General features: G+C 35.5%; 2 protein-coding genes across 3 annotated transcripts in view; one reads left to right on the forward strand and one right to left on the reverse strand.

The window, feature by feature from the left end:
• Positions 1-19,882, reverse strand: part of LOC125870224 (uncharacterized) — a 1,100,495-nt gene that overhangs the window by 241,442 nt on the left and 839,171 nt on the right. The window lies entirely within an intron of this gene.
• Positions 3,960-19,882, forward strand: part of LOC125870212 (N-terminal acetyltransferase B complex auxiliary subunit NAA25) — a 65,852-nt gene continuing 49,929 nt past the window's right edge. The window contains exons 1-9 of one of the 2 annotated variants that reach the window (XM_049550587.1): positions 3,960-4,402; positions 4,484-4,602; positions 4,682-4,756; positions 10,884-10,977; positions 11,082-11,200; positions 12,189-12,259; positions 14,976-15,117; positions 15,198-15,373; positions 15,790-15,992. In XM_049550587.1, coding sequence (XP_049406544.1) covers positions 4,099-4,402; positions 4,484-4,602; positions 4,682-4,756; positions 10,884-10,977; positions 11,082-11,200; positions 12,189-12,259; positions 14,976-15,117; positions 15,198-15,373; positions 15,790-15,992 — 1,303 coding nt within the window. In that variant the 5' untranslated portion in view covers positions 3,960-4,098. The remainder of the gene's footprint in view (positions 4,403-4,483; positions 4,603-4,681; positions 4,757-10,883; positions 10,978-11,081; positions 11,201-12,188; positions 12,260-14,975; positions 15,118-15,197; positions 15,374-15,789; positions 15,993-19,882) is intronic. The other variant, XM_049550588.1, reaches the window with a different exon arrangement.

The raw sequence follows: 19,882 nt of genomic DNA on the forward strand, positions 1-19,882 counted from the left end.
CAATACATATGGTCAATTAAAATTTTCCCTTGCATGAACTCTTACAAAAAAAACTTAATTGGTAGAAAGACTTTGAATTTGACTTAGTGATAATGATCTCTTATAACCCGTAACTACATCTAATACACTTTCCTCGCTTTGAAATAGACCTTAATAAACGTATAACAATTATAAATCATTGGGTTCGACCTATACGCGTACAGAGAATGATTCAGATCTTTGCTTAGAAGTTGTGGGGCATTATCATTTGTATCAATTATATATTCTATCTCCCTCTTTCTCTATACAAGTGATATAATAGTTTTGAATACAAATGATACAAGAACGAATGTATACAAGTGATACAAGAGTGGATGAATACAAGTGATACAAGAGCTTTGAATTCAAGTGATACAAGAATGAACAAATAGAAATTATGTAAGGCTGAATGAATACAAGCGATACAACAAATATTGAATGCAACAAAGATAGAATACAAATGATACTAGAGCGGATGAATAAAAGTGATACAACAAAGATTGAATACAAATGATACTAAAGCGAATGAATACAAGTAATATATCTAAGAGTGAGAGGTGAAACTATATAATACAACCTAAATGCACGAATGAATATAAAAAATATATTCACATGATACCTAAAAAAATATGTAAATAAATAGAGAGGTAAAAAGACAAAATGTAAAGAGAAAGAGAGGTGAACAATACAAAATACAAAGAAGAGAGAGGTGAAAATAAAAAATACAAAATACAAAGAGGGAGAGAGGTAAAAATATAAAACACAAAGAAGGATATAGGTGAAAATATAAAATATAAAGAGAGAGAAAGGTGAAAATACAAAATACAAAATACAATGAGAGAGAGGGAGAGGGAGATGGAGAGGGAGAGGGAGGGGGGGGGTAAAAATACAAAATACAAAGGGAGAAATAAGGGTGAAAATTCAAATACAAAGAGGGAGAGAGAGAGAGTGAGAGAGAGAGTGTGAGAGAAAGGGGAGAGAGAGAGTGAGAGAAAGGGAGAGAGGACAAACAAGATTTTGTTTCTCTTTTTAGCTTAGCATCTCAAATAGTATTTCTAAATTGTAGATATCTAGACTATAGTTATAGATTTCTAATTATGCCAAAATGTTACTCATTTTTTGAAGTTTCCTTTAACAAAAAAGGCTCATGTGGCCATATTGGATATTTTAAAAAAGAAAGAAAAATTGTAAAACGCACAAGCTAACCCTATTTAAATTCTTAGGGGTCGTTTGGTACAAAGATTAATTAGTAATGCATGATTTATTTTTTATCTAGTGTTTGGTTCATTACTTCCCACCTAAATCTTATTTTTGGATTAAAACTCAACAAAAAACTTCTTTTCAGTTATACCCTTATATTATTGTGAGATTTTCTATTTTATGTAATTGAGTCAAGATAGATAATTGTTGGACAATATTATTTTTTTGTGGTCTTCTAACTAGAAAGGAGATGAACAATTTTGTCATCATGTTTGCTATTTTCTCACTTGAATTATTTTAGGATAGTCACCTTAGTAAATTGATCACTCACAAAACATCAATTTTTAATTTTAAAAAATATAGATCATCTACTTTTAAAACTGAAAAGACGGTAAACAATAGTAAAATCGAATAAACCATCTACGTTTACACATAAAAAATTGCAAGATGTAGTTTTAATATGTATGTAATTTTATAAGTTGTTCGAAATACGAATAATTAGAAAACCACATATATATCAACAAATAATATGTTCAATGGAAAAGAGCCTAAAATATCTTTGAACTATTGAAAATGGTACAAAACTACCCCCATCCACCTATTGGCTCCCAAATGCCCCCTGCCATACACCTATTTGCTCTCAAATACCCCTATCTTCCACCTCTTTCTCTTTTTAACCATGACAGTGAATTTAAAAATTCTTCATTGTGAAGAATTGAAATCACATAAAACAATCAAATGGATAACTTGGATGATATTGAATCAAATGACTATAGGAAATCAGAGTCAAAATGGGATTGTTTGCAACTGACAACATGTATTGTGTTTACAATGAAGTAATGATTGCTTATTTGCTTATACTGGTCCACTTGAGTATGCGAATGGTGCATCAATTCCAATGGAGGAATCAACGTTCACTTAACGACTTAGAACTGATGAGGTCATCACAACTTGGAGGGAGATCAAGGAATTGACAATAGCATGAATAACCCCGGGGTGCATAAATCCCATTTCACTCTTAATTTCTACATTTGATATACGATTTCTTCACATTTTGACACGTTACTATTTCTTGAGTAGACTGATATGAGTAATATGAAAGATTTCATCGTAGGAGCTATCCCAACCACATCATCTCATCAAACACAATATGTCCATATCCGATCAAATTACTGCTATATGAAATGTAACCTAGAGGGAGTACTCCATAAGTCAAAATCCTTTCACAACTTTATCTATTTGATTGTTTTAAGTGATTTCAATTCTTCACAATGAGGAATTAAAGAGAAAGAGGTGGAATAATGAAGATGGCAAATTATGTTTTAGATTTATTTTTAAAAAAAAATTGAATTTCCAAGTTAGCAAAAATAAATTTGTTTTATGTGATTTTTAAAGTGACATGGTAGCTGTTAGTTTTGAGGGGTAAAGATGAGCCAATACACCAAAGGTCACTTTTGACCCCAAAACCAAACGGAGGGTATATCTGATCCATTTCCAATAATTGAATTAAAATATCCCTGGTGTCCACCTTTTGGCTCAAGTACCCTCGATGTTAATCATTTGGCTCATATTTGTCTTATTTTTAATAGCTCCCTTAAAGTAAAATTATTAAATGTTTATTTATTAACTTACTTAATGTGCTTGGTCAAAATTTAAACCTTCTCAAATAAATAATAAAAATCATATTTTTTTTTTATATAAAACCACACATGATTCATATTTTGACTCAATACACTTGAAAATAATATTGATTTTTTTAATTTCATGATATCTTCCTATTGACCTATTTTAAATCAACCCCAATTTATTATAACGTAACCCAACTCATAAATGGGGATCCAACTAAAACCCATACTCACACCAATTGATTGTCCATCTAAAAAATATTATTATTTTTATTAATATAATATTTTAAAATCAATTATCCAAATGTCTTGGTCATTCTCTCTTTTATTCTTTTTTTTAATCTCTTATTGTTAATTAGGATATTCGAGACTCAAATTTAAAATGAACTTACATGTTTATATTCTTTTAATTTATATTATTGTTATGGCGGGATGAGGGCAAAGATAAGAGAAACAAATATTTTTATTCTTTTATTTTGAATTTTGGATACACAAAAATAAATGCAATATTGGTACATATTTAATTAATTAAGTAATCTTTTATTGAACTAATTATTTCTATATGAATGCATCGTTATTTTCTCTCTCTTGTGTTCATAAATTGAAAAAAAATAATTTAAAATGGTGGACAAGATCCAAATAGAAAAAAATAGAAGAGATAGGAAGTGATGGGGGAGGGGAGGAGTATAGAGAGTAGATGTCTAACTTTTTTTTTTATTTTTAATTTACTATGAAATTCAAAATTAAGTCAATCATGTGAATATATATATTAAGTAATTTCAAATTATTTTAACGAAAAAGAGCCTAAAATGCTTTTAAATTAGGGAAAAAGGAAAAATATACCCCCGAACTATCGTAAATGGTATGCAAATACCTTCTGTCATACTTTTAGGACATTGATGTCCCTGTCGTCAAAAAACTAGAGCATATATGTCCTTCGCTCTAATAATATTGGAGGCCCAATATTGCCCTCCATTCAGCTAATGAGTATACAATGCGAGGGTATTTTTGAGCCAAAAAAATAATATTGGAGGCCCAAAAGTGGATGAAGGATAGTTTTGTGTCGATACAAATAGTTGAGTGACATTTTTGGTATATAATATCCTTTTATTTAAGGAAGAAAAAAAATATTATAAAAAAAAGGATGGATTAGGTTTTCTGGTGTAGCCGACACTGAAATTGGTTAAAATAGGACGATAAAACATCCATCAGAATTGAGAATTGAGAATTGAGAAGTGAGAATTGAATTTGTGGAATGGCGTCAAAGTTGGGTTTAGCGGGTGGAATACCGGAGCGTAGAGTTCGACCCATCTGGGATGCCATTGATTCTCGGCAGTTCAAGAATGCTCTGAAGCACTGCACCACTCTTCTTTCCAAATACCCCAATTCTCCATATGCTCTGGCACTTAAAGCTTTGGTTTTGGAAAGGATGGGTAAATCTGAAGAAGCATTTTCGGTTTCCTTAAATGCCAAAGACCTTTTGTACACTAATGACTCTCTCTTGATTGATGATCTTACTCTCAGCACTCTACAGATTGTCTTCCAACGACTTGATCACTGTCAGTACTCTATTTTTTCTCCCTTTCCACTCAAATCCTCACTCATTAATATTTTTAAAATTTTCTTTTCTATCTTCACAGTGGATATGGCCACAAGTTGCTACGAGTATGCTTACGCCAAATTTCCAAATAACTTGGATCTAATGATGGGTCTCTTCAACTGCTATGTGCGTCAGTATTCCTTTGTCAAGCAACAACAGGTTGGCACCACTATTATCAACTACAATTTTTTACATTTTGTAACTCAACCTCACATTTCATTTCCTTAATCCTTTGTAGATAGCTATTAAAATGTACAAGATTGCTGCTGAAGAAAGGTTCCTACTTTGGGCAGTATGCAGCATTCAATTGCAGGTTCTCTCTTCACTTCTTTTTCATTACTTTTGCTCCACCACCACAAACGTAATTCAGGTCTTGCTTCTATTTGTTTTCTAGTCTTCCTTTTTAAGTTTACTTTAGGTCAAAAACTAATTCTAATCCTATGCTGAAGCAAGTCTATCAAGAAATCAACTAATACCTAATTAGGTATGGTCTTCATAGTCATTCTGCTCTATGCAGGCGTTTTTTTTTTTACGTTGGTGGTCAGTCTACCGCATAGTTCTTCCTTTTATTGAGTATTGTGATCAGCTATGCTTTGCAAAGCTCACAAACGCAAAGTTGAATGATTTGTGAAAATGTGGAAAAATCATCATTTTCACTCATTCAAGTTGGATTGCCTCGCAATGTTACGTATCGGGATCAAGTTTTCTAGCAGATGAAATTCACTGCTGATTTTAAGAAGAATGAAATAAGTATTTAAGATGCTTAACAAGTTTGACTTTATCAATTTTTGAGAATATTGATTCTTCTATCCCAATAATGTTATTCCAAAATTGACGCTTGTCGTCAACACTCCTCATCCCTGAATCTTTATCCTAAAGGTAGAACCAAATGTTTGGTCGGAAGCTCAACATCCATCATCTCGTGCTAGACAACATATATTTTGTACTTCTCAGTTTAGCATTAGTTCCCAAATATTTTTCCTCGAACCAAATCAAGATACTAAACAACACTCTTTACCTATTGTTATTGAGATTCACGAAGAGTCACATTATCATTCACAAATAAGAGGTGCGGAGTTGAAATTTCTTCATCAGTCTAACTTGTTATGTCAAACCCCCTCAATAATCAACCTTGGATAGAAATCTCCAACAATTATCTTAGAGCTTTCGTAATGAGCATAAAAAGCATTTAGATGATGAATTTCATTGCAACATTGAGACGATGGATGTAATTGCCTAAGTTTGTTACTACTACCCAAAATCTAAAACCTAAGTCACACTTCACGGACAATTGTTTTTCAATTTACGACCTCATTAGCAATAAAGTGGTCGCATGTGGAGTATAATTAATTGTCAAGAATGGGATATAGAAGAACTATTGACGCTAATACATACGTTGGAGAAAATTTATTTGAATGCACAAATAGAGGACATGGTGAATGGGGATGCAATGTAAAAGGTATTCATTCGCAAGGTTTGAGATATAGACGAAGTAATGATGGATAGTACGACGTAAAGCTTGCCTCACACAAGATAGTCTTATTAAACGGGGCTAACTAAATTTCCTCCAAAAGTGATGTGTTGCCTCCTTTGAGCCAAGTGTCTATTGGAGACAACCTTGCTACTTCTGAGGTAAGAATAGGTCTGCATACGCTCTTGCCTCCGCAAACCCCACTTTACAGGATTATACAATGCACGTTGTTGTAGTGATATGTTTCCTCATGCAGTATAATCTCATGAAATGGGCCTTGCATGGAGAAATCGATGCTTTATAGTCTAGTTTGGAGGATGTAATCATCTTTCCTTGCATTGTCCTATGGAAGAGATGTCTAGAACATGTCTCATAGTCTTTATGGAATTCACCCTATCATGCCATTCATTGTGAAGACTGCCTGATCAACTAGCGTTGTTGGAACGTGGAGAAGCATAACAAGAAAATATGACATACCATACTTGATGCAACCACCTAATTTTGTTTCTCAGGGGAGTTTAGTAGCCTTGTATGTGGATTACGTAAGGTCACGCTATGGTTTGAAACAATCTTCTCAAGTTTGGTTTGAAAGTTCAACACTATAATTCAGGAATTTATCACTCTGTGTTTTAACGACATTATGCATCAAATTCAGTATTTTATGAGAAGCCTAAGCACATTGAGATTGATTGCCAATTTTGTGAAGTCAAGTGATCAACTTGCAAATATCTCACCAAACCCCTCATCGGTCCTTGCAGTAATTACATTTGTAACAAGCCAGGTATATATGAATTCTATGCACCAGCTTGAGAAGGAGTGTTAAGAATAGAAATAGGAACAAGAATAATATATACAATCCTACTTAGAATAGGAATAGAAATTGAAAATAGTATATAGAATCTTACTTAGAAAAAGATTGTATTGTAGTGTCCTAGTTGGAAAAGGAGTCTAATTTAGTTTCTATAAATAGGGTCTCAATGTAATATTGTAGATACCTAAGTCAATAATATTTTTCTCCTATATTTCTCACCATGTCTATAAAAGAAAGGTATGTTGCAGGAAAAATAACATGTACAACAGATGTCCTTAAATCTCATACGTGAGGGGGAGAACATCGTGAGTATTCATGGCAAACATTCTATGATAACAATCAGTTTTATACCCCTTTTTGAATATTGGTAGTATAAATATCTCGCAATGTAAACTATGGTGATTGAGAGAGTTGAGAAATGGCTAGAGGGATGGCAAAAGAGGTATATGTCGGAAGGGGGTAAGAAAGTTTTGATCAAAAGCACTCTTTCTAACATTCATACCATATTTTATGTCACTTCTGCAGGCCCCCAACAAAGTGACTGAAAGATTGTAAAGACTTCAACGTAACTTCCTATGAGACTCAACGAGAGGCATTAGGAAGTTCCACTTTGTGAATTGGAGAGTTGTCACATCTCCAAATGAATGGGGTTCTCATTAAAGATCTCAAGGTGTTCAATAAAGCCCTGTTGGGGAAGTGGATCTATAGATTTGGGATGAAGGATAATGCTTTTTGGATGGGCCTGGTAGCGGAAAAATATGGAACAGTAGATGCTGGACGAAGGACTAGAAACATTGTAACTCCTTTTGGGTGTGGTTTGTGGGGGAGTATCATGAATGGGTTGGAAATTTTTGTAGACATATCTCTTTTAAGGTTGGGGACATAAGCATATGATTAGTTGTTGGGCACATAAGTGGTGCAGAGAGATCGAGTTGAAGGACGCCTTCCCTAACTTATATCGCTGTTCATGCTAGAGGGATGAAAGTCAAACAAATTTGTAGGTCTCATGGGGTGCTATTCACTAGGAACCTTCAAGATTGGAAGATTGGAGAATTTCATAACTTGATAGATCTTTTGTACGGACTAGAGACACCAAACAACTTATCAGATATATAGAGGTAGTGGGAGAGTAGTGATTATTCGCTATTAATATTTTTTTAAGTGTTTGCTAGGGAGAAAGGAAGGTACTTTTCCCACGACCCCATTTGGATCCATAGAGCATCGAGGAAGGTTTGTTTCTTTGCATGGTTGGCGGTAAGGGGTGTGATCTAAATAATAGAGAACCTGGGAAAGAGAAAGAATCACCTATGTCAATTGGCATTTCATAAGTAAAAGTGTAGGCGGATGTGTAGATCATCTTCTTTTGCATTGTAAGGTGGCTAGTCGGTTATAAAGGATGGCCCTCAATTTGTTTAGGAGGCATTGGGTCATGCCAGGTACAGTGAAGAGGCTTTGCAAGGTTGGATTCATCAAAGAGGGAAGAGATGCCCGAGGGCTTGGTGCGTTGCACCCTTCATAATCACGTGGGCCTTTTGGAAAGAGAGAAATAGGAGGGCCTTTGAAGGAATGGAATGTAAAATTGCAGTGTAGTATTTTGTCCTTAGTTGCTTTGTGGTGTACTTACAAGGTCCCAATTTTAATAGAGGATTGAATTTCTTTTGGTGAGAACCATATTTTGGTGTAGGTTCTCTTCTTTTTTGTATTTGACTTGTATACGGGGTTTCCCCAAATGTTAATAGAATTATTTACTGCATAAAAAAACAGATCATCAGAACTATATGGACATATTTGGAGTATTCACATAAATCATGTAAATACTATAGAGCATCTATGTATAACTATGCCTAATAAAGTACATAAAGAATAGGCCTATAATGTATATACAAGGTAATTAAGAGAACATAAAAGGTAAAAGTTTACCTAACATATGCTTGTGTTTGGATTACAAGCAAAAAATATTGGCTCAATGAGAAAACAACAATCAATTGGCAAGACTCGTAGGTGAACAAAAGAGAATTTGATTAGTTGAGAAACAGTTCATAAATAGGTCAAGAAATAAAATTTCATTTCCCAAAAGTAGAAAATTAGAATCGCATTCAGAAAAATATGGCACCGTTCAATTCCGTCAATTTAAAAAGGCATCTAAGGTTGACACACAAGTGGATCGTGAGGCCAAAGACCCTTCACTGAAAGTGTGAATCATCTTGGCAATATGCTTTTTAAACTCAGAAAAATTGCTTTCAAGGGACACCTTCCATGAAAAACCCAAATAATGTCCTACACAAAATAGTTCTTCAAATTCAAATCTATTTTTAGGTAGTTTAAGTAAGGAAATCAAAGGACTGTAAATTTTTTGTTGATCTCAAAGTCCTAATATTAGCAAAATAATGAAATGACTATATTTTTCTTTTGGTAAAGTAATTAAATGATATTAGAAAGTGTTGAGAATATAAATAAATAATAAAAGTGTGCTCTCTCTAACAACTTAAGCTTTTTTATGAGATGGTCACACACTTCAACATGATATCAGAGCTGGCAGAGGTATTGAGATCGAATCTCCCCGCCACCCAAAATTAAAAAGAATTTCCACGTGTTTGGCCCATGAAAAAAAATCAGGTCCGCATGTGAGGGGGCGTGTTGAGAATATAAATAAATAATAAAAGTGTGCTCTCTAACAACTTAAGCTTTTAGATGAGATTGTCACATACTTCAACAGAAAGCATCAAGAAGATGCAAAGTTTTTTTTTTTTTTTGACGACGGAGAAATCTGTTTGTGACCCGCCCTTTGGACCAATTACAGCCTTCTAAACTCGGTGGATAATGGGCCCGCCCCTCTTCTCTTCTCCACTTAAATACTGGGCTTCGCTTTGTGTGGTGTGGGGCATGAACCTGTGACCTAAGCCACAAATCCTCCACCGTTGCCACTTGAGCTAGGCCTTGGGGGCAAGAAGATGCAAAGTTACAAAAACACAGTGTGCAAGAAATCTGCCCCAAACAGAAATATATGGAGCTAGCTTGGCAAAAACCTGTGAAACAGTCAAAAGGGAACCCTACTACTCTACTGTACTAGAGATAGGGAACTAACAAAATCCAAAAAGATATCCACACTGTTTACACTGTGGCAAAAAAGGGCCAGCCAAATAAACTAACTAGACATGGGGCTTTAAGAGTGCAGAAAGAGGTTGATATTCCATTAAAACATCTGCTGTTTCTCTCCTTCCATAGGCTCCAAAATATGGCTTCTGGGATCATTCTCCAGATCTTTCTGATGGATTTGTCAACTCTCCACAATATCCAGCTGGCATAAGCCTATATTTCCACCGTAAAATACTATTTTTAAATGGGTAAAAAAAGTGAACACATTTTGCTAAAGGGTTTTGTGCTTTAAATACAATATAGATATAGATTAACTTGGCTTAATTCCTTGAACCAAATGACCTGATGGTGCTCTCAAGTAATATTATTCGAGGGGGAGCAGAGATGGTGCTTTTATTAAGAAAAAAACAGCTCCGATTGGGAAGATATCTGTCTTGTCTGCATGCATGGGTACTTCATCATATGTGCTGCATTCCTATTTAATCAAAATATCATAGATGCGGTATTCCATGTCAGAGCTATTGTTGTCTGAGTTTGAGGCCCCTTCTGAAGTTATGCAGGAGGAAAAAAAAGCAACTTTTTGTTAACTCTAGCAGTGTTTGTGAAATATTTTTCATGATTGGAGGATGACTATGTCAAAGTCAGGTCACACACCTTTAGAGTAAAAATCACTCATTCCAATCATGTGCTTTCACAGGTCTTTCTCCCTTTTCGATCCCTACACCCTTGCTCATATCTTGCTCTCATCCTTCCTCTATTGCTTTTTGGCTATGGACTTGTCATGTTGATTGCCACACATGGCTCTCTGTCATGGTAGGTACTCTTGGTAGTGCCTTTTTCTGATTTTGCTGGTTGGTCTTCAGTAAAAGTAGTAGAACTGTAGTGCATCCATGCTCACCATAAATACTTTTGAAGTATATGTGGCAGTTCCTGATCCCCTAAATCTTCCTATTCTAGTGTATAAATCCTGAAACTTGTAATGATTTATCTTATTGCAACTTTCTGATGTTCAACTAAACCTTATGAATGATAATTTCTCATATTCCTTCCATCTTGTTATAGGTTCTCTGCAGCAATGGAGGAGAGAAGCTATTACTCTTAGCAGAAGGCCTGCTGAAGAAGCACATTGCTTCTCATAGTTTACATGAACCAGAAGGTGCTTTTTGTTTGTTCTCCCATAACTCTTGAGTAATCAGGCTTGGTGCTCTCTTATGCTTGAACCTTGTTCTATCTACTGAAACATTTCATGCTTTTATACAGCTCTTATTGTGTATGTTTCCTTATTAGAGCAACAATCTAAATATGGAGATGCCTTGGAACTTCTTACCGGAAAATTTGGGTCTCTTATAATGACCGAAGTTGATAGACTACGTTTACAGGTACTGCCTGCCTTTTTCTGCTCTTTCATTTGTTGGTCATTGATTAAGTTAACTAGTCGTAACAATGACTAGTAAATTTGAAAGAGGAAGGACGAGTTCCTTTACATTTGAGGATATTCCTTTGCCCTCGGGGTTAGATAGAGTTGTAAGAGCGCAACAACTGCTGTGTAGGTTAGGGTTAGGGCATGTCATGGGTTCGAATTCTGCCACAGACAAAAGCCTGGTGAGGCCAATTGTCTACCGAGTTTCGAACCATGCGCCACTGACTCTTGAGGATTTCTTGGGCTATAAAAAAGTTGGAACTAGGTTCTCGTGTTGAATGGGTGCAACCTTGGGTTCAGGAGTGTGCAGTTCTCTCGCTAATTGTGCTTTTCTACAAATGTCAAAGCATCTATTATCAGGGATTATTTCAGATAACAATCCCATCATTTTATAATAAAGTCAATATATTAAAGAAGTATGAAAAAAGTCCAAAATAAACCTAGAGTCGCAATTTTTTTTTAACATGGTAACTTTGAACCTAGATTGTAAATATCAAACATACTTTGGAAGAAGTTTGGGGAAGTTGTAGTCATAAAACTTGGTTGACCCTCTATTGTATAAAATGAGATAGAGAGTTCTGGTTGAAACAGAAGTCCCAACTGCATATTTAGGATTCATGATTGCTACTTGGATCATTGATGGTTGAATGCTGAACAATGAGGACGAATTTGTGTAAGGTTTTTGTGAATAGCATCCTTACTTATGGAAATAAAATAAAGTATGAATAGCATTTTTCATCGATATGTTAATCCTCAATGTAGATAACTTTTGCTTTTGGTGTCAGACTCTAGGTGAGAGGTGTCTTGAAAGCATAGCAATTTGTTTTTCTGTAAATGGATATTCATTTCATTTCAGTGGCATATTAGTCCTAGGGTACTCTCCTTTATTTTCTGGGGAACATTGTTTTCGTTCCTTAAATGTGCATTCTTTGACTTCAAGTTGACAGGGGAGGCTTCTTGCTAGAGGAGGTGATTATGCTGCTGCAGCCAGCATATTCCAGAAAGTTTTAGAACTAAGGTATGTGATTTGAAAATGCTGATTGATTCATGTTCATTGTTTGTTCGTGTGTTTACTTGTAGTCATTTGAATTTTGTATATGCTGCTCTCTTAGGTGTTCCACATTGAAGTTTCTTGAATGATTTGTGGCATTGATTTCTGATATTCTGAGAGATATTAAAGAAGATAATTTGACTTGGTAAATTTTCTTAAAGACATTATTTGAACATAGATGCCTTTTACCGAAACTAGGATGAACCTAGTTGCTGTGGCTTGGGAGGGATTACATGCCTTAAAGTCAGTGTGGACCCAGTTTTCTCCAGTCTTTGTGGACATGATTACCTTACATTTGTGTTTGTTCAACCATAGTAAACTGTTTGATGGATTCTACAAGGGTTAGCTGGCCCAGAGTTTACTGTCATAAAAAGGAAAAAAGAAGTGTGTATAACACTGTTTGCAATGCCATGTTCAAATCAGCAACCAAACTACAATGCTTAAGACGATTTTAACGCACACACATATGTAAATCTGACAATTAGATTTAATTAATTAGACTGCTTGATCTTCTAAACCTCTTTTCCCCATATTAAATCCTTTTCCTCCGATGACCACTACAACCCAAGAAACGTCAAAGTCCCCAAATTTCAATCTTGAAAAAGCATACATTAAGTGTGAAAAAATAAATTCCACTCTAATAATACATATAAAAAAATTGATTCTTTTAATCACTTTCCCCAAAATTCTCATTACTACCATCGTAAACAGAGTGGTTTCCAAGAATAAGGAATGAGGGAGATTTTGTATTTCACAGAATAAGAAAAAGGGAATGATCGAAGAGGGCAGGGGAAGAATAATTTCACAAGGGAATGGCACTGTTCACCGAGACTTGAACCACCAATCCTCCACTAGATTCCATCCTCTTCAGCCGTCAAAACCATGCGAAACCACCATATCATTCCAAATCGAAAAAACAGAGCTCTAGATCTTCTCTGTTTTCTCCCTTTAAAACCACCATACTTTACTGCTAAATCGTTGTGCCATAGTCGGAAAACACCACCTCCATCTCTTCCATCCAAATACCACCGACGAACCAATGCCGATCCAGCCAAACAACAAACAAATCAATGCATTTCCGTTGTTACACCGTCAGTCTCTAAATAGAAGCAAAACAATTGAATCGAGAAGAGTTGCTCGAGGCTTTTGATTGCCATCTCCGGTCTAGGATCCTGCTCTTTTGAAGCCCCTAATCTCTCCAATGGAAGAGACTCCTCTTGGCGGAGGAAATTTGCTGTTGAAATGAATAAAAGATTTAGAAATTAGGAAAGAGAAAAAAGATTCAAAAATTAAGAAAGAGAAAGTGGGCTTTAATGAAAAAACAAGAAGAAAAAAAATTAATGCTAAAAAGTATATGAAGCGCGTGTAATACACAAGAGGGATACTCATTTGGTTGTCTATGCCACACCAACATGGGGGGGGGGGGGGGATTATTCCATTTTAAAATAGCTTAGGAGGTAATAGGACCTGCAAAGAAAAAAAAAAAAAAAAATAGGACCTGCAAAGAAAAAGTGTGTCCGTGGATTTCCGATCATGGTTTGGGGGGCGGGGAGCACTTATGCCTTTTCCCTAATTATAAAGCAAGCGCTATTATGAAAGATATACTCTCTCCGTCCCATTTTATATGTCACTTTTTTACTTTGCACTTGCATTAAGAAATGATGTAACTTTACCCTTCTATTCTTTTTTAATGTTTTCTTAAGTCAATTTTATTAATAAATAAATGACAAGATTAATTAACTATTCTATCAAGGGTGCAATAGGCAAAATACGGTAATTTGTGCATAAATTTTATAAAATGACAAGTATTATGGTCCAGCTATTTATAGAAAGGGATGACATATAAAATGAGACGGAGGGAGTAGTTGTTATCCCCTTAACATTTATTTTGTGATGAGGAACTTATAAAACTATTAAATATGCAAGGGTACTTATAAAACTTTGAGAGGCAGCACATCTCAGCCTTATACATAAGATTGCTTTGCCTATTGCAAGAACTGGAGTAACTCAAGTACAGAAAGGCCAATAGTTCCTCCACCACCAAATTTCTGCTTCATTGATATGATTTTGATTCATTTAAGCTGGAGGAGGATGTGTTGTCTTTCGTTAAGTCTTGTTGTGTAAAAGATGGTATTCTGCAGTTGCGATTCCAGTCTACCAGCATCACACCCCCAAAAGTATTGTTAACATTTTGAACCTCACAGAAAAAATGAGGACTGCTATATGCAATATGAACTCATCCATGTTGTATTGGTAGTAACTTGGGATAGCATTTCTTTCTTCAATTACCCATTAAAAGTATTTTTTATACCTGAACATCTTAGTTTAGTACCAAATGATGCTTTGCTATTGTTTTCCCCTTCGGCAGACACCAAAACCTGGTTTAGTGCAGGTTATTTCCCTTAGATATAAACCAGACTGACTTCTTCAGTGTTGGTGCAACATATTAGATTCTCACTAGCATTCGTTGGTGTGTTCTTTTGTAACACATGGTACATGCTTAGTCTCTTAAGAACTGAGGTCAGTTTGAAAGCTTTAGCACTGCATGCGAACTTACTTTCAAAATGAATGGAGGTGCTAACCAAATGATATTACTTCTTTTCTGTTCAAGTATCAAGTAATTTTGTCCTTGTTTACCACTGTTTTATCACAAAAGTATGTGTAACACTAAACTCTTTGGCAGCCCTGATGATTGGGAGTGTTTCCTCCACTATCTTGGCTGTTTACTGGAGGATGACAGTAGCTTGTGTAAGGGGGAAAACAATGACTCTACTTATCCTCTAAAGCTGATGGACTCCCAAGTTTCTCACTTGACAGATGAAGCAGTAATTGCTAATATCTCTAAGTAATTTATTATCTCCAAGTTTTATGATAGTTTCTGACTCATGTAAGTTGTTGAATGCAGTTCGGTTCTCGCCTATCAAATGCGTCATCTCTTGTACAGAAATTGTTAACAGAAGCTAGAAATGATACTGTAAGATGTCCTTACTTGGCGAATATTGAAATCGAAAGAAGAAAGCTTCTACATGGAAAAGGTGATGCGGATAAGTTGGTGGAGGCTTTGGTACAATATTTTTTCAGGTAGCTTCTATCATTCTTCTAGTATTCCTTCTTTTCCTTTCCTAATTTGAACTTTAAACTCAAGATAGGGTAATATAATTTTTTTTGAAGACTGTTATGCACAGCTGCTTCATTACCTTAGGATATTTTGGTGAGTAGTATTAGAATTCATTATACCATGGATGTCGGCTTAGACTAATCTGAGTTGTGAATTATAGAGTTGAAGTTGGATTGCTGCTCTGTCATTGAAGTTCTTCTTGAAATTATTTAACTGTTGAGATGAATGATAACTTTGTGCAGAGTCTCTTTTGGTCATACTTATTCCATATTGCTGATTTGTTTGAAATCAGGGATGTATTCTGCTTTATTGTAGGATGTTGTGTAGTTAGCGTCTATTAACTTAATATTATCCTTGAGTTTTTCCTCCTTGATCACAGGTATGGGCATTTGGCTTGTTTTGCTTCTGATGTTGAAATATTTGTACACATTCTGGATCTTGATAAGAAGATACAGCTTCTGGATAAGCTGAAGGAATGCTGTGAGTCTATTCCAACTAATCCCAGAAAGACTCTTGGACAGCATATTACTGTCTTCAAAATTCAAAATATTGTTGGCAGCATGGTCACTCTTTCCATTAATGGTATATCTTCTTCTTAATGATGCATTACATTCATATCGGTGTAAGATGCAGACAAGTTTACATATAAGGATGCTCAAATACACATAATTTGAAGCATACATTGATATCCGTGCATATAGGGAAACAGTTTGACCCTGACACCCTAGTGCATTTCTCTGTTGAATCAACTGAAGGAACACACTTAATAGTTTGTTCTAGTTTTGTGTGTAGATATGTTTTGAAGTAGATTCATTTTGAAATAATTGTTTCATGCAAGACTTGAATTTAAACTTTAGGGGCCTTAGTGAATAAGAATTGAAACATGAAATATAGTCTGTTGATGTCGATACGGATTGGATTGCATGCAGACTGTGAGTATCTGTTTATTCTGGGCAGTGTGCAACAAATAAAAATGGGAAAGTAGATATGACGGAGGAATTTAATAGTCGAGGGATCAATGATAGGGTCGTTTCTTTTTGCAGTCGTAAGGGCTATGCTTTTGGTGATTATAGTAGTTTAAGGTGAAATGGATATTAAGTAAAGGGGAATAGAAGGATAGTGAAGGTTATTGGTGGAGGTCTTACTAGATTGCATGCTTGCTCTGGCTTACTCCACCTCATTATTAATGGTCTCACAGGCAGGATAGTGTGTGGAGTGGTGGTTGGGGTTCACAGGTACTACCTTGTATGGAAAGGTAGGGAGTCCTTGGACCTCATCTTTTGTATATGTTTATTAGAAGAGGTTGCAGGTTCACTTCAAAGTGATCTTTTCTTACGCTGTCATATTAGGCATGTGCCTTCTCTCCACTTATGTTACTTACACAGTCCTTCAACGACTTACCATGATGTTTAAAAGGACAGTTGATTTTTTTTGTGTGTCAAGTGATAAAAGGACGCGAGAGCTTTTTGATCTTTACCAAATTAATATAATAGAAATTGTCTATACAGAGAAGAATTACAATGTTCGATAAATGCTATAATAGAAACTCTCTATACAGAGAAGAAATACAATGTTCGATAAATTAAGTTTTGAGAAAAGTGGACTCAGTTTGGTGTTTCCATAATAGTGAACAGGGTGTGCAACTCTCTTGATGGGAAGAGTAAATGCTCTGCACCAATCATGGTTATCAATAGTTCAAATGGTACTATCGTATAATTTTTTTTTTTTTTGAAACTGGTAACTTTGTATTCCTCAGCATAGCCCTCCGAAGGTGTTAGTTACATAGAAAAACCAACAAAAAAAAAAGAAAACATGACTACTTACAAAGCTCCTATGTATTCCACTAGTTGAATTTCTTCTTCTATGTTCATTTCTTTACACCAAAAACCTAAAGAGGTAATTATTTTCCACTTAATCTTCTCTATAGTGCATTCTTTCCCTACAAAAATTCTCTGATTTCTCTCCTTCCTAATGATCCACCACATACAAGCAGGATACAAGCATGTACTGTTCTCCACCACCTCCTCTGGCTCTTACTACCTCCCCTTCTGACCAAACAACTTAGTAGGTCTGTTGTATGTTCTGGCATAATCCAATTTAGGCTAGCTAAATTGGTGAATAGAGCCCATACTTGTGTTGTTACTTTGCAGTGGAGGAACATATGATTGTTGGTTTCTAGAGCCTCTTTACAAAGATAACATCTTGAGGCAATAATTTTTCCCCTCTGTTGAAGTTTAACATGTGTTAGGCAAGCTCTCCTAGTTACCAACTATGTTGCGCGGACTTTTCATTTTTGAAGGCGAACCCGTCTCGACGCGACACTGGTGCGGGTGCGCGTGCGGGGTGCGTGTCGGATTCGGTCAATCCGATCCGGACACTTTGACTAGAGTCGAGAAAAAAATTTGGGGAAAAGGAGATCAGTTTCCGGCGACCTCTTCAGAGAGGCGGCAGAGCTGTAAGAAGCTTGAAAAAGTAAGAAGAAGAAGAAAGAGGAGGAGTTTTTTCTTCATTGGAAAAGTAAAGAGAAGAAGAAAGAGGAGTTTTTTCTTGAAAAAGTACAGGAAGTACGGCTTTTTTATTTTTTAGAAAAAGTAAAGTCTTTTCAACTTTTCAACTTTTCTTGAAAAAGAAAACTAAAGGCTAAGGGTTTCTCTAGATAAGTGTGTCCTTTTTTATTTATAAAATAAATTAATACTTTTAATGTTTATTATATTCTCTCTTTTCTTTAACAAAATTATACTCCTTTTGAGTATTTTGTATGTAATTATACCAAAATATGCAATTCATTATTAAATATATTTCATAAATATTTTTAATAATATTTTATTATATATATATATATATATATATATATATATATCCACTTATTTGATTATACTAGATATATTATTATTATTGTTATTGATATAATTTATTTTTCGAGGTACGCTAAAAATAATAAGCAATTATACCATGTATATATAATATATTACACCTTATATTATATATACCATGTATACCAATTAGCCGTATCCCCGCACCCGTATCCATACTCGGATTTGCATCCCCGAATCTTAAAATTTAAATTTTGCCCATTTCGACTCTCGGATTTGCATCCGTCTTGGATACCCGCACCCGAGTCCGAGCAACTTAGGTTACCAATCAAGTGAAACACTTCACCTTAGTAGGGGATACACTCTTCCATATAGCACTCCATGGCCCTGATTTCTTCCCTGCAATGGTGGCTAGATCCCTTTTATACATTCTGTTCACATAGAATTGACCATCAGTATGATGCCTCCATAGCGATTTGTGCCAGCAAAATCTCCAATCAAAGCTAGCATATTCGATACCCACTCTATTTCCCAATCATTAAGAAATCTCCTAAAGAGCAAATTCCATCCTTGTGGAGACCAAACCTCTTGTATTTTGCTGTCAGGATTCAGGCAAATGGAAAACAACCCAGGGAATAAATTTTCCAAGGACCCTTAACCAGTCCAGTCTTCCTTCCAAAACAAAGTCTTATTCCCTCGACCAACCTTTATCCTTACATTGTCTCTGAAAGCCAGCCATAGGTTTCTTATAGTCCTCCATACTCCCACACCATATGTTTCTGTCACTTCCTCTGAACACCATTGATGGTCCTGTCCATACTTGTGTTGAATGAGTTCCTTCCATAGAGCTTTATCTTCCAAATTGTATCTCCACAACCATTTGGTAAGTAAGCTGTTGTTGTGTATCTTTAGGTTTCTTACTCCCAAACCCCCATATCTTTTGCTTTGTTGAACCGCCATCCATTTAACTAAGTTGTAGCTCTTCTCAATCTTGTTACCTTGCCAAAGGAAGTTTCTCCTCAATGAGTCTATAGCTTTGACTACCTTGTCGGGAATGGGAAAAAGTGACATCACATATGTTGGCAAAGAGTCTAAAACAAAATTAATCAAAGTGACTCTTCCCCCAAGGATAGATATTGGGATTTCCGAAGTGCCAGTCTCCTCTCTGATTTTTCTAGTATACCATCCCAGATGCTAACTGCTTTATGCTTAGCACCCAATGGCAAACCTAGATAAACTGTAGGCAACCTCTCTATCTTGCACTTCAATATATTGGCCAAAGCTTGAATCTGTTGGACCTCTTTAATAGGAAAAATGCTACTTTTTCTCCAGTTCACCTTAAGTCCAGAGCATGCCTAAAAAATTACCAGAATAATTCTGACGTGACAGAGTTGTTCCTGCTCTGCTTCACAAAAAAATATTGTGTCATCCGCATACAATAAATGAGTCATATCCATCACCTCATTAACCATGTTTTTGATTCTGAAACCCCTAATCAAGTTGTTTAGAGAAGCTCTCCTCATCAAACTGTCCAACCCTTCCATAGCAATGATAAACAGGAAAGGGGACAAAGGGTCTCCTTGTCTAAGAACTCTTTCAGCAGGAAAAAAACCTACAGGTTCTCCATTAACCAAAATGGAGAACCTGGTGGTTTTAACA

Source organism: Solanum stenotomum, chromosome 7 (genome assembly GCF_019186545.1).
Source record: "Solanum stenotomum isolate F172 chromosome 7, ASM1918654v1, whole genome shotgun sequence".
Lineage (NCBI taxonomy): Eukaryota > Viridiplantae > Streptophyta > Magnoliopsida > Solanales > Solanaceae > Solanum > Solanum stenotomum.